Below are 15000 nucleotides of genomic sequence, written 5' to 3'. Positions count from 1 at the left end.
CGTGTGTATGTGTGTGTGTGTGTGAATGCTCTCGTGGTACTGCTGTGTGTGTGTGTGTGTGCGCGTGCGTGTGTGTGCTCTCGTGGTACTGCTGTGTGAGTGTGTGTGTTCGGTTGATACTGCTGTGTGTGTGTGTGTGTGCATGCCCTCGTGGTACTGCTGTGTGTGTGTGTGTGTGTGTGTGTGCTCTCGTGGTACTGCTGTGTGTGTGTGTGTGTGTGTGTGTGTGTGTGTGTGTGTGTGTGTGTGTGTGTGTGTGTGTGTTGCTGTGTGTGTGTGTGTGTGTGTGTGTGTGTGTGTTGTGTGTGTGTGTGTGTGTGTGTGTTCTCACCTCAATGATGTAGTCCTTGCCATCTTTGCCATGCAGGGCCTCCACAGAGCAGATGTCCAGACCGCCGAAGACCTCTGAACAGTGGTCCACCCACATGCGGTACCTGATGAAGCACACACACACACATGCACACACACACACACACACACACACACACACACACACACACACACACACACACACACACACACACACACACACACACACACACGCATGCATGCAGACACACACACACAAAACATATGCACACACACACACACACACACACACACACACACACACATGCACACACACACACACACACATACACACACACACACACACACACACACAAACACACACAAACACAAACACACACACAGTTAACTTGTGTCTCCATGTTTTTTGGAAAGTAAAGAGATTTTTTCCCGATCAGATGCAGAAGTGTCCTAGTTTCATCTCCAGGACAGGGAACGGGAGAGCAAAGAGATGACTTGCACTTTCAGATCCTCACACCTGCATGTGTCCGAGGTGGAAATAGATAGAACGTCCCTGCCTTACAGATTGTGCATGTGTCCGAGGTGGAAATAGATAGAACGTCCCTGCCTTACAGATTGTGCATGTGTCCGAGGTGGAAATAGATAGAACGTCCCTGCCTTACAGATTGTGCATGTGTCCGAGGTGGAAATAGATAGAACGTCCCTGCCTTACAGATTGTGTATGTGCCCGAGGTGGAAATAAGCCCTTTCTTACACAATGTGTTTTCATATTGACATTATTCAAATGTATGATGCATTATTCAAATGTATGATGCTAGCAAATTATACTCTATCTAACACCATCACAGCTGCAGTGCCTGAGGATCAGACTACGTTCTCAGAGGAGGTGAGCAGCGCTGTGATGAGCCAGAGGAGGTGAGAGGAGAGGAGGAGAAGAGAGGAGTCAAGAGGAGATGAGCGCGAGAGGAGAGGGAGAGAAGGGAGAGGAGGGGAAGGAGGGGAAGAGAGGTAGGAGGAGAAGAAGAGGAGAAGAGATGAGTCGAGAGGAGATGAGCGCAAGGGGAGGAGAGGAGGAGAGGGAGAAGGGGAGGAGAGGAGGAGAGGGAGAGAAGGGGAGGGAGAGGAGGGGAGGGAGGTGGAGAGGAGGGAGGGAGGAGAAGAGGAGGAGAGGAGGGGAGGAGAGGTAAGAGGAGGAGAGGAGGAGAAGAGAGGAGTCGAGAGGAGATGAGTGCGAAAGGAGAAGAGAAGACAGAAGGCAGGAGAGATGAGTGCGAGAGCAGGAGAGGAGGAGAGGAGGAGGAGAGGAGGAGAGGGAGAGGAGGAGAAGGAGAGGAGGAGAGGAGGAGAGGAGGGAGAAGGAGGAGAGGAGAGGAGGAGAGGAGGAGAGGGGGCAGCGGAGAGGAGAGACGTATGAAGGTGACGGCGGTCCCCTGGTCCCCTGGGCCCCTCTCACCTGCCAGACATGGCCACCTGCTCCAGCATGGATGAGCCCGTGTTGGTCTTCCAGTTCCCCGACACGGATGTCCGCCTGTCCAACAACACAACACACACACACACACTCTCTTAGACTTCAAGAAATACCAACAACACACACACACACACACTCTCTTAGACTTCAAGAAATACCAACAACACACACACACACTCTCTTAGACTTCAAGAAATATCAACAACATACACACACACTCTCTTAGACTTCAAGAAATACCAACAACACACACACACACACACTCTTAGACTTGAAGGAAATACCAACAACACACACACACACACTCTCTTAGACTTTAAGAAATACCAACACAACACACACACACACTCTCTTAGACTTCAAGGAAATACTAACAACACACACACACACACTCTCTTAGACTTCAAGGAAATACCAACACACAAACTGTTGGCCAATATCAACGAGAACAAGCCAGAACAACAGTAATGACGAACGTGGCCCTGCATTGCTCAAAAAGTTCCCTGTGTATCCTGAGCTTAACACTTCAGGGAAATAATATCTAAATGTCCACAGCACACACACACTCTCTTAGACTTCAGTCTGTTCTGTCCATCTGTTTGGTCATTTACCGGACTACCTACTGCCAACAAAACACCTCTATCTTTCTCTCAATGTGTCTGTCTGTCTGTCTGTCTCTACCTGTCTGTCTGCCTAGCCAGGTAGCAATGTGAAAACATCACACATCATCTTTCCCGTCTGTCTGTCTGTCTCTACCTGTCTGTCTGCAGGTAGCAATGTGAAGACATCACACATCATCTTTCCCCGGCCTGTCTGTCTGTCTCTACCTGTCTGTCTGCCTAGCCAGGTAGCAATGTGAAGACATCACACATCATCTTTCCCGTCTGTCTGTCTGTCTCTACCTGTCTGTCTGCCTAGCCAGGTAGCAATGCGAAGACCTCACACATCATCTTTCCCGTCTGTCTGTCTGTCTCTACCTGTCTGTCTGCCTAGCCAGGTAGCAATGTATAGACATCACACATCATCTTTGCCGTCTCCAAGGACTTAAGACTAGGCCAAGCTGAGTCGGGATTTTCTAGTCTTTGGTAGCAGTGGTGCAGCTGTGACAACAAAAGGGGGATGTTTGTGTGTGTGCGTGTGGGTGTGTGTGTGTTTATGTGATGTGAGGTGTGTGTGTGTGTGTGTGTGTGTGTGTGTGTCTGTGTGTGTGTCTGTGTGTGTGTTTAAGTAATGTGATGTGATGTGTGTCTGTATGTGTGTGTGTAGGTGTGTGTGTGTGTATATGTGTGTGTGAGAGTGACATTTTCCGTTAGCACTGAATCAGCTGTGAAGAGCTTTAAGACTCACACTTCCAGTAGATCAAGTTCTGTTGCTTAACAGAGTTTACTTTCAACGGCAACACACGCGTTCCCAAGGGAAATGTTGTTAAGTGCCAAATTAAATGCCACAGGCCTGAGTGTCCGTCTGTTTGTCTGCCTATTCATTAATCTGTCTGTCTGTCTGCACACACACACACACACACACACACACACACACACACACACACACACACACACGCATAGACACATTAAGTGACACACGTCTGTTTGTCTGCCTATTCATTAATCTGTCTGTCTGTCTGTAGGGCAAGATGTTCCTTCACTTGGCTTTGCACAGCATGTTCAGTGACCGCAACCTTGGTGTATTCATTTTGCCTTTGGTGTCCACTCACATGTAGGCCTTATAATTGCTTCCAATCTTCTGAATTCGCACGTCGTACTTGGCGTCGATAAAAGGCTCAGAGGTGGCGTACGTCTTGGTCAGGGCCACCACACTGGCGATGTCCTGGAAGTCATACTGATTGTCCACTTTCACCTGCAATTACAATCACACCACCTCCACTGATTAGGAGCTGGCATCCCGACAGGCGTACAACGGGTCAGCTACAGTCATTTCACTCAGGAAGTGATATAGTCTAACATTACAAATGTCACGATAGCATTTCTGGCAGGATTTCTTATTCCTGTAATCACGCAGATAAAGAGAGTATCGTGCGAAATAATGTTTTCTCACGAACACAACCCGTACAGCTCTTATTGTAAATGATGAATAATGAGTTTAGTGTTTCCCTTCTCAAGCGACGTAAACCACTCATTAACCCAAAGCCCACGGATTCCAGCACTGTAATGCCTATGCTGTGCTGTTGTGGCTTTCTAACGGACTCTAATCTAAGTTAGGCCAGTTCGACAGAAGAAACAGTAATCAACACATTCCAGCCCTACCTTTCCCATGCCAGAGTGGGCGTGACCCATCTTCACCACCACAGGAAATCGGGGCGTGGTGATCTGCAAAACAGGAAATGACATCAGCGGTTGGCAGCAGTTGAGGAAGCAGAGTAAACCCATGATTGAGCAAGGACAATGATGTGCAGTCAGGCAGGCAAGGAAGGGTTTTATGAGCAATGCTTCACTGTTTGTTTTGACACTGATGTTTTTCGGACAACCTGGGAGCTACTGAAAGACCGCAGCCTGAAATATATTAGACCAAACACTTAGATAACCCATCATTTGCATATTTATAAAACATCTGTTGCCATTAAGATAAGCTGATGAAAGACTACAGTTCACAAAGATCTGGAAAAGAAATTGCCCCACAAGATATCTCATACATAATAAACTGATGAATTCACTTTCATCTTTTAATTCACTCTCATCAATTAATGTTCAATTATATTTTCACCAGTCCAAGTTGCCTTAACTTTAGTTCCCTTCAGCATATGCCCTGACAGAGAGAGAGAGAGAGAGTGTGTGTGTGTGTGTGTGTGTGTGTGTGTGTGTGTGTAGCTCTCCCTCGTCTTTATTCTGTCTGAAAGAGAGGCTCCCTGGTTTCCATGGTGCCGTGCTCCACTGACGGCCCCCCTGGCTTTGTGATGGAGGCTTTGCGCATCCCCATTAAAGCACAAAAGACACACAAACACACACACACACACACACACACACACACACACACACACACGCTTAGCCTCTGCATCTGAGAAGCCCTGCACCAACTCAATGACCACAGGCAGTCGTCTCTGGTGTGGCTCTGGCGCGGTTCTGGCGCGGCTCTGGTGCGCTTCTGGCGCGGTTCTGGCCTGATTCAGGGGTGTTTCGGGATCAGCTGCCCCATCTGTTGTAAATCCAGACTAGACCAGCGGAGAGAGAACACAGCGCCTGCCGCCCAGGGCTAAGGTGTGTGTGGGGGGTGCATTGCAGTATTAGATACACTCACTTACTTACACACACACACACACACACATACACACACACATAGACACATTAAGTCACACACATTAAGTCGATCACAGTGTTTATAGTTACCAATAAAACATGCTATAATAAACACATTCAACAGGCCCACTCACATACACACGTCACACACAAACTTAGTCACACACAATAAACAGCTCCTCCACAGAGTAATAATTCACAGTCAACCACATCCACCCACAACACACACACACACACACACACACACACACACACACACACACACAGCACATGCTTCAACAACACACTCTGCATACACACTCAGCTGAGTTCAGTCATTTCGTTTCAGCGGCTGATCAACCCCAACCACAGAACTGCAGAGTGAAAACGCATGTTTATCTGTCCTTCCTATGACCTTGAACCATGACGATTCATTTGATAAGATATTAACAATACTGATTTGCTTCAGAAATTGGCAAATTGTTAAATACAGTCGCTTTAGTTCACTGACCACACACACTAAAACAGTGCAACCACACTCAACACAGAAGCCTCAGTCCACACTTAACAAAAGCAACAATTATAACAATGCATATTAACATCTCCCACTTGCACCTTGTATCCTTGCAGTAACACACACACACACACACACACACACTCAACAACACACACACACACTAAATTGTGTTCTACCACACATATCGAACCCATACTCGCACATATGCAATCAGCAGCTCCTGACCAGTCACAGCAATCATCGTCAACGTGTTCCATGTTGCCCCAGCACACCCCACACAGACACACACACACAAACATGCACATTGTGTCTCCATCTAAAACGTCACGTGTCCCCAGCAGCTCAGCTACATCTTGTAGAGCCTGGCTCGACATGTCACTGTGTATCACAGCACGGCTGAACAACTCGACCGCCTGCCTTTTAACAGGACGTCTTCTCTGCATCATGTCAGCCTAAGCTGTCTGTGTGGCCTACGCTGTCTGTGTGACCTACGCTGTCCGTGTGACCTACGCTGTCTCTGTGGCCTACGCTGTCTGTGTGGCCTACGCTGTCTGCACCTCCGCACTGCATTGGCCCCTTGATGTCTCCCTGGCCAGCAGCGGTTGTGTGGAAATAAATCAGGCGAGCCCAGAGACACTTGATCACCAGCCTTGTCATATTGGCTATGCAGGCTCCACAGTCTCTGTCTTTGTAAAGGTTTCCCCATGGGCATTGTCCTCCTCATTTAGTCTGCTGTGTATCTATGCTACGCTAATAGTGCAACTCCACTCTGCTTCATTAAACTAGCGCTAGCATCTGACCATTTAGTCTGCTGTGTATCTATGCTACGCTAGTAGTGCAACTCCACTCTGCTTCATTAAACTAGCGCTAGCATCTGACCATTTAGTCTGCTGTGTATCTATGCTCCGCTAGTAGTGGTCACTACTAATGTTTGTATATTTTGTGAAAACTTTAGTTTAGCCATAACTAAAAGAAATGAGTTGATTGTACTATTTAAGCAAAATATACAGTGCACTGATCATGTTAAGCAGAGACAACGATAAATGTTATGCTATGTTATAAGGCAGAGGAGGGGTCTAATAAAAATTCTCCCATCAACCGTTCCTCCTGCTTCTCAGTCCACACAGAGACATGAATGACTCCCTGCGTTGTGCTGCTGTGACAAATAGGCTACTACATTAAATGGTGGGTGAACTTTCTGATGAACTTGTTGAAATTTTTTTATTCTTATGAAATAACCGAAAATTATGTTCAGTTTGACCAATAGTTAGCTAAATGTTTGTTTACGTGATTAACATTAGCTTCATTGTTAGTGTGCTAGTAGTCTTTTGGACAGTTATGTGATTAACATTAGCTTCATTGTTAGTGTGCTAGTAGTCTTTTGGACAGTTAGCTCATGGTAGCTACCTTCCAATGGCTGTGTATGGCAGATTATAACAATATCACATATGTTTTTGTGTAAATATACTTGTCTTGGTGCTACTTAGTTTAATTCAGACTTTATCATTGAAATTGGTTGTGGTTCTGTCTGTAGACAGTTTTAGCTAACCATAGCAGCACATGTTGATTAGCTTTTGGCTAATGTTAGCCGATGTCCATTCACTCATTTATTGCATTCATAGATGATATAGCAAACTTTTATTTCAACTGAGTAAATGAACATGAACTAAAAGTTTGTTTTCTTATGTTCTTTTTTATAGGTTCTTCGTCTTTTTTTTATAGGTTCTTCATCTACAGTGTATGTGGAATATTTATGAGTTTAAATGTTGTTTGTTCATGTTTTATCAATAATAAAAGGCATTCCTATACATTGTGATGAATTTCTCTTCAATTTTTAATAAAACAATTAAATTAATACAGTAGCTTAATCTTAAAATAATAAAAACATTAGGCCTATCTACAGAACTTAGTTCATATTTTAATGAGCTTTTTAACATGCATTTTAACCTAGTTATTTTATACAACTGCAACTTCTGAAACAATAAGTTAAGTGAACTAAAGATTTTGAGTAAAGACTACTAACGTAAGCTTAATTTGTCTACAGCATCAACATAAGGTTATTAGTTGACACAACTAAACCTGTTTAGTTTTATGTTTTGTAAAAACTAGAATGGTTTAAGGCAATTGGTTTCCACACAATTTTAGTAATGACTACGGGTTTAGTTCGGGTTCGGGTAGTTCAGGTTTAGAGTGTATGTGCCTGACCTGACTTTGAGCTTTCTTAAATAAGGACACATCAAACAGTCTTGTTTTTCTCAGCTAAACTAACAGAAGGACTGGACACAGACAAGTGGGAGAGTCCTGCTCTGTTTCTCATGGCATTATGCCCTGCTAGGCCAACATTAGCATACAGGCCCAGCAGTGTCCACCACGCACACAAACACACACAAATACACACACATACACATACAGACACATACACACACACACACAAACACACACACACACACACACACACACACACACACACACACACACACAGACTCACAAACACATACACACACACACACAAACACTCACACAAACACAAACACACACACACACACACACAAACACACACTTACACACACACTCACACACACACAAACATACACACACAAACACACACTTACACACACACTCACACAAACACACACACACACGTGACATGGCTCGGGATCCCTGGAGTGTGTCTGGGGCCTGAGTGTGTAGTGGCAGATGGCTGGGGCGGAGTAAGGCAGGGTGGGGCAGTCAGCGCCCACACTCACCATCTCCTTGTGGTTGGGGTAGTAAACCTGCTCGATCAGTGGGAACTCCTCAGGACCCAGCTGCTTGTACAATCTGGTCATCTGGGCAAACTGCAACACAGGACGAGCAGTATTCAAATAGGGATTACTACAACACAACACAACACAACATAACACAACACAACACAGGACGAGCAGTATTCAAATAGGGATTACTACAACACAACACAACACAACATAACACAACACAACACAGGACGAGCAGTATTCAAATAGGGATTACTACAACACAACACAACACAACATAACACAACACAACACAGGACGAGCAGTATTCAAATAGGGATTACTACAACACAACACAACACAACATAACACAACACAACACAGGACGAGCAGTATTCAAATAGGGATTACTACAACACAACACAACACAACATAACACAACACAACACACAGGACCCAGCAGTATTCAAATAGGGATTACTACAACACAACACAACACAACATAACACAACACAACACAGGACGAGCAGTATTCAAATAGGGATTACTACAACACAACACAACACAACATAACACAACACAACACAGGACGAGCAGTATTCAAATAGGGATTACTACAACACAACACAACACAACATAACACAACACAACACAGGACGAGTGTCAGTATTCAAATAGGGATTACTACAACACAACACACAACACAACATAACACAACACCACACAGGACGAAAGGACAGTATTCAAATAGGGATTACTACAACACAACACAACACAACATAACACAACACAACACAGGACAAGCAGTATTCAAATAGGGATTACTACAACACAACACAACACAACATAACACAACACAACACAGGACAAGCAGTATTCAAATAGGGATTACTACAACACAACACAACACAACATAACACAAAACAACAGAGGACGAGCAGTATTGAAATAGGGATTACTACAACGCAACACAACACAACACAGGACGAGCAGTATTCAAATAGGGATTACTACAACACAACACAACACAACACAGGACGAGCAGTATTCAAATAGGGATTACTACAACGCAACACAACACAACACAACATAACACAACACAGGACAAGCAGTATTCAAATAGGGATTACCACAACACAACACAACACAGGACGAGCAGTATTCAAATAGGGATTACTACAACACAACCCAACACAACACAGGACGAGCAGTATTCAAATAGGAATTACTACAACACAACACAACACAACACAACACAGGACCAGCAGTATTCAAATAGGGATTACTACAACACAACACAACACAACACAACACAGGATGAGCAGTATTCAAACAGGGATTACTACAACACAACACAACACAACACAACACAGGACGAGCAGTATTCAAATAGGGATTACTACAACACAATACAACACAGCAGAAAACAGCACAGGAGGAGCAGTATTCAGACAGGGTGTATAACAACAAAACAACACAACTCAACACAGCTCAGCCTAAACAACCCAACAGAGATGAGTATTCAGATGAGGTTTACACCAACTCAAAACAGCACAGTGAGGAGATGGATAAGCTAACAGGGCTGGACCAGTGTTGAGTAGTAGTGGAAGTGTGCACATCCCCACCGGTGAGGTGCAGGGCAAATGGAACTAGAACTGCAAAGGAATGAAATGCCCGCACTCTGCTAAAACTCCCATATATTTATTGTGTTGCAATGTTTCGACCTGGCTGGGTCTTCCTCAGGCTGGGTTTGCCTGAGGAAGACCCAGCCGGGTCGAAGCGTTGCAACACAATAAATATATGGGAGTTTTAGCAGAGTGCGGGCATTTCATTCCTTTGCTGGACCAGTGTTGCACATCAGAAAAGGAATGATTTGTTTAAACCTTTTTTGTCCAACATTGCACAACACTGCGAATGGATGTATTTTTTTCATAAATCGGGGACATCCGAACTGACTCAGAGCTGCAGAGGGATCCATATTTTAGCGCGGCAACCCCAACATTAGGCAGCATTGCAGATCACAGGGCTGCATTGTCAGGAATTATTAATAATAAATAAAGGTCCTCTCCCCTCCACAGGCCTGCGGTCTATCCTTGGGCAGTCTCGGCGCTACTGTCCTCAAAGGGGAGGCCAGAGCCGCGTTGAAGCCATTTAGCTCTCTGTATAGAGGACAGGTGTGTTTGTTCTCAGGTTTTAGACTGGGCACTTTTTTCTGTGATATTATGTTAGGCTCAGGTTTTAGACTAAGCACTTTTACAGTAGTATTATGTTAGGCTCAGGTTTTAGACTGGGCACTTTTACTGTAATATTATGTTAGGCTCAGGTTTTAGACTGGGCACTTTTACTGTATTATGTTAGCTCAGGTTTTAGACTGGGCACTTTTACTGTAGTATTATGTTAGGCTTCAGAAGGGCTACACGAGTGTCACTCTGCAATGGTGCAGAAAAATCAATCGGCTGGAAAGCAACAGAAAGGGCTTCAGAAGGATTGACTGCTGCTTAGCGCATAATTCAAATCAGGACAATGATTCAGCAAAGCAGAGAGGCTACATTGGACATCAGCTCAACGTTACATCTTCTCTGTCACTGTCAGTGTGTCTACTCAAAGGGATTTAAACCTTGGGGCCGGCAATAAAGCAACTTGATGTCATTTTTATAGTTACAGTAATAACACTATAGAAATGAATAGAATAGAATGGAATTAAGCATCTCATTGGCTGCGTACCACCCAGGGTTTGTCACAGAAGTTGTAGACGGAGTGGAGTGAGTTGACGCTCGGGATGCCGGCGTACTGCAGACCGATGACGATGTTCCGGTGGTCGCCGTTCTTCGCCATGCTGAAAGCATGCTTCCGGATCAGCACGAAGTCCGGCTTGAAACTCCTGGGAAACACAATCATGGTAGTCAAGACTAAACACACATCTGGCTGTGTGTGTGTGTGTGTGTATGTTTGTGTGAATGTTAATGTGTGTGTGTGTGTGTGTGTGTCTGTGTGTGTCTGTGTGTGTACGTTTGTGTGAATGCTAATGTGTGTGTGTGTGTGTGTACGTTTGTGTGAATGCTAATGTGTGTGTGTGTGTGTGTGTGTGTGTACGTTTGTGTGAATTCTAATGTGTGTGTGTGTGTGTGAATGTATAAATCGTGCAGTAGTGTCTGGAGGTCAGTGACTCTTACTTGTTAATTTTGTTGCCGTTGCGGATGGCCTCGATGTCCACGCTGTAACTGCCGGTGGCGTGGGCCACAAGACTGATCTCCGTGAACTCAGCCTGGAGGGAGGACCAATCAGAGTCACAGCTGCTAATCAATATGCCAATAAACCCAATCACAATGAGCCATGAATCATGGCAATAATACAATAACACTATTGGACTATTCCACTGCATGGCCATCAGTTAAAACTCATTATCAGAGTTTGCAGCTGTGGCACTCAAGTGTGTGGGGGGGTCTGTGTGTGTGTGTGTGTGTGTGTGTGTGTGGGGTGGGTCTATGTGTGTGTTGGTCTGTGTGTGTGTGTGGGTCTGTGTGTGTGTGTGTGTGTGTGTGGGGGTCTGTGTGTGTGTGTGTGTTGGTCTGTGTGTGTGTGTGTATGTGTATGTGTGTGTGGGGGGTCTGTGTGTGTGTGTGGGTCTGTGTGTGTGTGTGTGTGTGTGTGTGTGTGTGTGTGTGTGTGTGTGTGTGTGGGTCTGTGTGTGTGTGGGTCTGTGTGTGTGTGTGTGTGTGTGTGTGGGTCTGTGTGTCTGTATCTGTCTGTCTGAAAATGCAAGTGTCTGAGGCAGAGTATAAACCTGTCAAATCACATCTGCAAACTTGCATCACTGATACCCCACCCAACTCCACCCCTGCCAAATGCACAACCCATTTATATTCCCCAGCCCACCTGATGCTGTGTGGTAGTGCATCAGCCCTGAGAGAGGACGTGTGCTAGGCCACAGCTCAGAGGCCTCAAAGGAACAAGACCTACCTGCTCCACCTTGAGGTCAAACTCCCCATGGACCTTCTTGCCTCTGAACACCTTCACCCTGAGGGTCAGATAAAAACAAAATAAAAAAATTGGTTAATGTCAACATCGCTGCATTTATGCTCCAGCTTTTGCGACACCATTCAACAAATAAAGACACACTTCTTTCAGTTATGAATCATGCACGCAGATTTGCCTCTCTGTCCTTTAAACATCATTTTCATTGAACATTGCTATCAGACGCGTATTTATTCAGCAGCAAGTATAGATCTCAGACACAAAGACACTAATCATGGTTTTGGAACAAAATGGAGTAATACTGGCGTAATGCTGGAATATTGCTAGAGTAATGCTGGAATATTGCTGGCGTAATGCTGGATCCCTCCATTCAGGAAAACAGCATGTTCATTCATCGCATTTCCCTCTGTCAGAAACTGAATGGCGTTGTCACACACTTGCGATTAAAGACACAGCAGGACATGCGTGCGGGGGATCAGTCAGGCCAGACACGTGTGTGTGTGTGTGTGTGTGTGTGTCTCTGGCGCGCCATCACTTCCCTGTGGCTGTCTGATACCAGCTTTCAAGAATCAATGGCACTGTTAGCATTCTATAGTATATCTAATATACAGTAAGAAGGGAAAAAACTTAAGTGATGATGAGTGACTTGTCTCCCTCTCTGTGAAGACTGCATATCAGACGAGTCACGATTCCCTTCGGAGAGACATATGGCGATGCTGATGCAGTGCTGAGGTATCTTACACTATACCCGGCCCAATGGCTGAAACCATGACTGAGCAATATAAACCAGTTGCAACCATAAGCCTGGCTAATATATGACCCTCTGCAGATTTTGGGGTTTATTTCTCATTTGTGTGTATGAACATTTATGTGTATTTTAAGTCACGACATTGCTGTAAAATTTCTTACCAGTCGGTCTGCTGGTCGTCAATAACCAGCAGGATCTTTGCATGGCTGCCACCGGCTCTCTCAGCGGCTTCGGTCAGGGTGGCCACCGCGGCGGTGGTCTGTTTCACCGCGTTGGAGATCGATGAGAAAAAGCCGGCTCCGGAGGACTGGCTTGCGGGCGGCCGCCTCTCCTGCGGTCCGGGCGACACCGCGGGGCTGGTCTGCGGCGGGGGCTGCTGCGGTGGGTCGGGACGCTGGAGGTCCGATAAGTAGCCATTTGGCAGGTTGGACATAAAATTGCTGTCAGATAGTCGGCGACGCAGGTAATTCATGATGAGCACCGGTGCACGATAAAACGATTAAGAGAAGGTGAACACAATGATATTTGATTGGGTTAATCTAGTTCTCCATCAACCGGACAGAGATTGCTTTGCAGTTGTCGTGTCGGGCCCAGTCGTGTCAATGCATCACACACCTCCCAGCACCAGGTCATCGGTGGCACCTACCAGTCCGGCTCAGATGCAGGCAGCGATGACACTGCACAGGCAGAAGAGACAGGCAAAAATCGTCAGCGACCCTTTAGGCGTGCGGACATCAAATGCCGAGGGGTGTAGCGTCACGGATGCGTCGCTTCCCACAGACGAGTTAATTTGCAACAGATTGGCCTACTCCCGCGTCTACTCTAACGCGATACACCGACTTGGTCATCTGAGGACAAATGCACGATCCCCATCCGTGCGCTGCGTTCACGAAAACAAAGGAATCAGCACACGTTTCTGTTAGAAATACGCCTTCCGCTAAGGATGTAGTGAAGTCAGAAAGTAAAGGCTAATCAGTTTGAGGTTACGAGAAGTGTGATCCGGTCTCCTCTCTTCGTCCTCTGGCCAAAGCAGCCTTGCTCGGTACCGGGGCGCGTGGAAACGGAGGTGCGGGCGGGGGCTGTGGAATATCCAGGTATTGCATCACGCATCAGCCATCCATTGTCCGTTCCCTGCCTCGCGGATCCGATCAGGGTTTTTGCACATCCCGCGTCGTCTTCCACGACTTGACATCAGTTTCCCTGAGCGCGCGCGTCGGTCGGACTCCGAGCGGGACAGGTTAGGAGGAGCAGAGGCTGACGCGGTGCTGATGCTGGGGGATGGGGAAGGGTGGGGCGTTGTCAGGCGACGGTAGATTCGAATGGAGATGTCAACAAACACTGATCATTCACTCGGCATATCTAGGTCAGGATGATAAACGCAAACTCTCGGAGGTGTTCTATTTAGGTATCGCTTATTCGGGAGGTTACCTGCTGGTTTTCAACACCACGGCATTTTCTGTTCAGAGTGAAATGTTCAGACCTTGATTTGCTTTGGTGAACAGGCATGGAAGATTTTTACATTTTTACGAAGCCCCCCCCCTCTCTCTTTCACCAGGAGGGCTCTTGGTGAAGGTTCTTTTTGACAACCACCCGCTTCCCTCAGGATTACGCCAATCGTTCAGCTGTTTGAAGCCCTACATCACTAACGTTAACCATATTAACATAATGCATTAACCCAACGCAATAATGCCAGTTACCACCTAGTGAATGAGAGGTATTCAGAATCCATTCTTTTCTGCTCCATGAATCAATCTCCTTTTACTGAGCAGAGAAGAAAGATTGAGTTAGGTCTGTTGTTTTGAACTGAAGTGATTGTGTGATTTTCTTTACGACTAGAAAATCTGTCATGGGTTTATTTTGTAAAACCTATTTTGGGCCTTTTATAGCTCTAATGCATAACGGGCAAGAGAGTTTCCCTAAGTCTACAGTGTTTGAGTTTCATCATTATGCACTAGCTGCTCTAGTCTACAGTGTTTGAGTTCCATCCTTATGCACTAGCCACTTCAGCACCATGCAGTGTTTGA

The 15000-nt window shown here is 45.7% G+C and overlaps 1 protein-coding gene across 2 annotated transcripts in view; it reads right to left on the bottom strand.

The window, feature by feature from the left end:
- The window catches only part of syn1 (synapsin I), a 32022-nt gene that overhangs the window by 16214 nt on the left and 808 nt on the right, over positions 1–15000 (bottom strand). For both annotated transcript variants that reach the window (XM_048243282.1, XM_048243281.1), the window contains exons 1-9: positions 13138–15000; positions 12214–12271; positions 11427–11518; positions 10978–11134; positions 8269–8358; positions 4039–4101; positions 3489–3631; positions 1763–1837; positions 332–434 (exon numbers count right to left, since the gene is read on the bottom strand). The exon at positions 13138–15000 is cut by the window's right edge. In XM_048243282.1, coding sequence (XP_048099239.1) covers positions 332–434; positions 1763–1837; positions 3489–3631; positions 4039–4101; positions 8269–8358; positions 10978–11134; positions 11427–11518; positions 12214–12271; positions 13138–13448 — 1092 coding nt within the window. In that variant the 5' untranslated portion in view covers positions 13449–15000. The remainder of the gene's footprint in view (positions 1–331; positions 435–1762; positions 1838–3488; positions 3632–4038; positions 4102–8268; positions 8359–10977; positions 11135–11426; positions 11519–12213; positions 12272–13137) is intronic.

The sequence above is a fragment of the Alosa alosa genome, chromosome 5 (assembly GCF_017589495.1).
Source record: "Alosa alosa isolate M-15738 ecotype Scorff River chromosome 5, AALO_Geno_1.1, whole genome shotgun sequence".
NCBI classification, from domain to species: Eukaryota; Metazoa; Chordata; class Actinopteri; order Clupeiformes; family Clupeidae; genus Alosa; species Alosa alosa.
The sequence above is the reverse complement of the archived record's forward strand: the minus strand, read 5'-3'. Positions and strand labels throughout refer to the sequence as shown.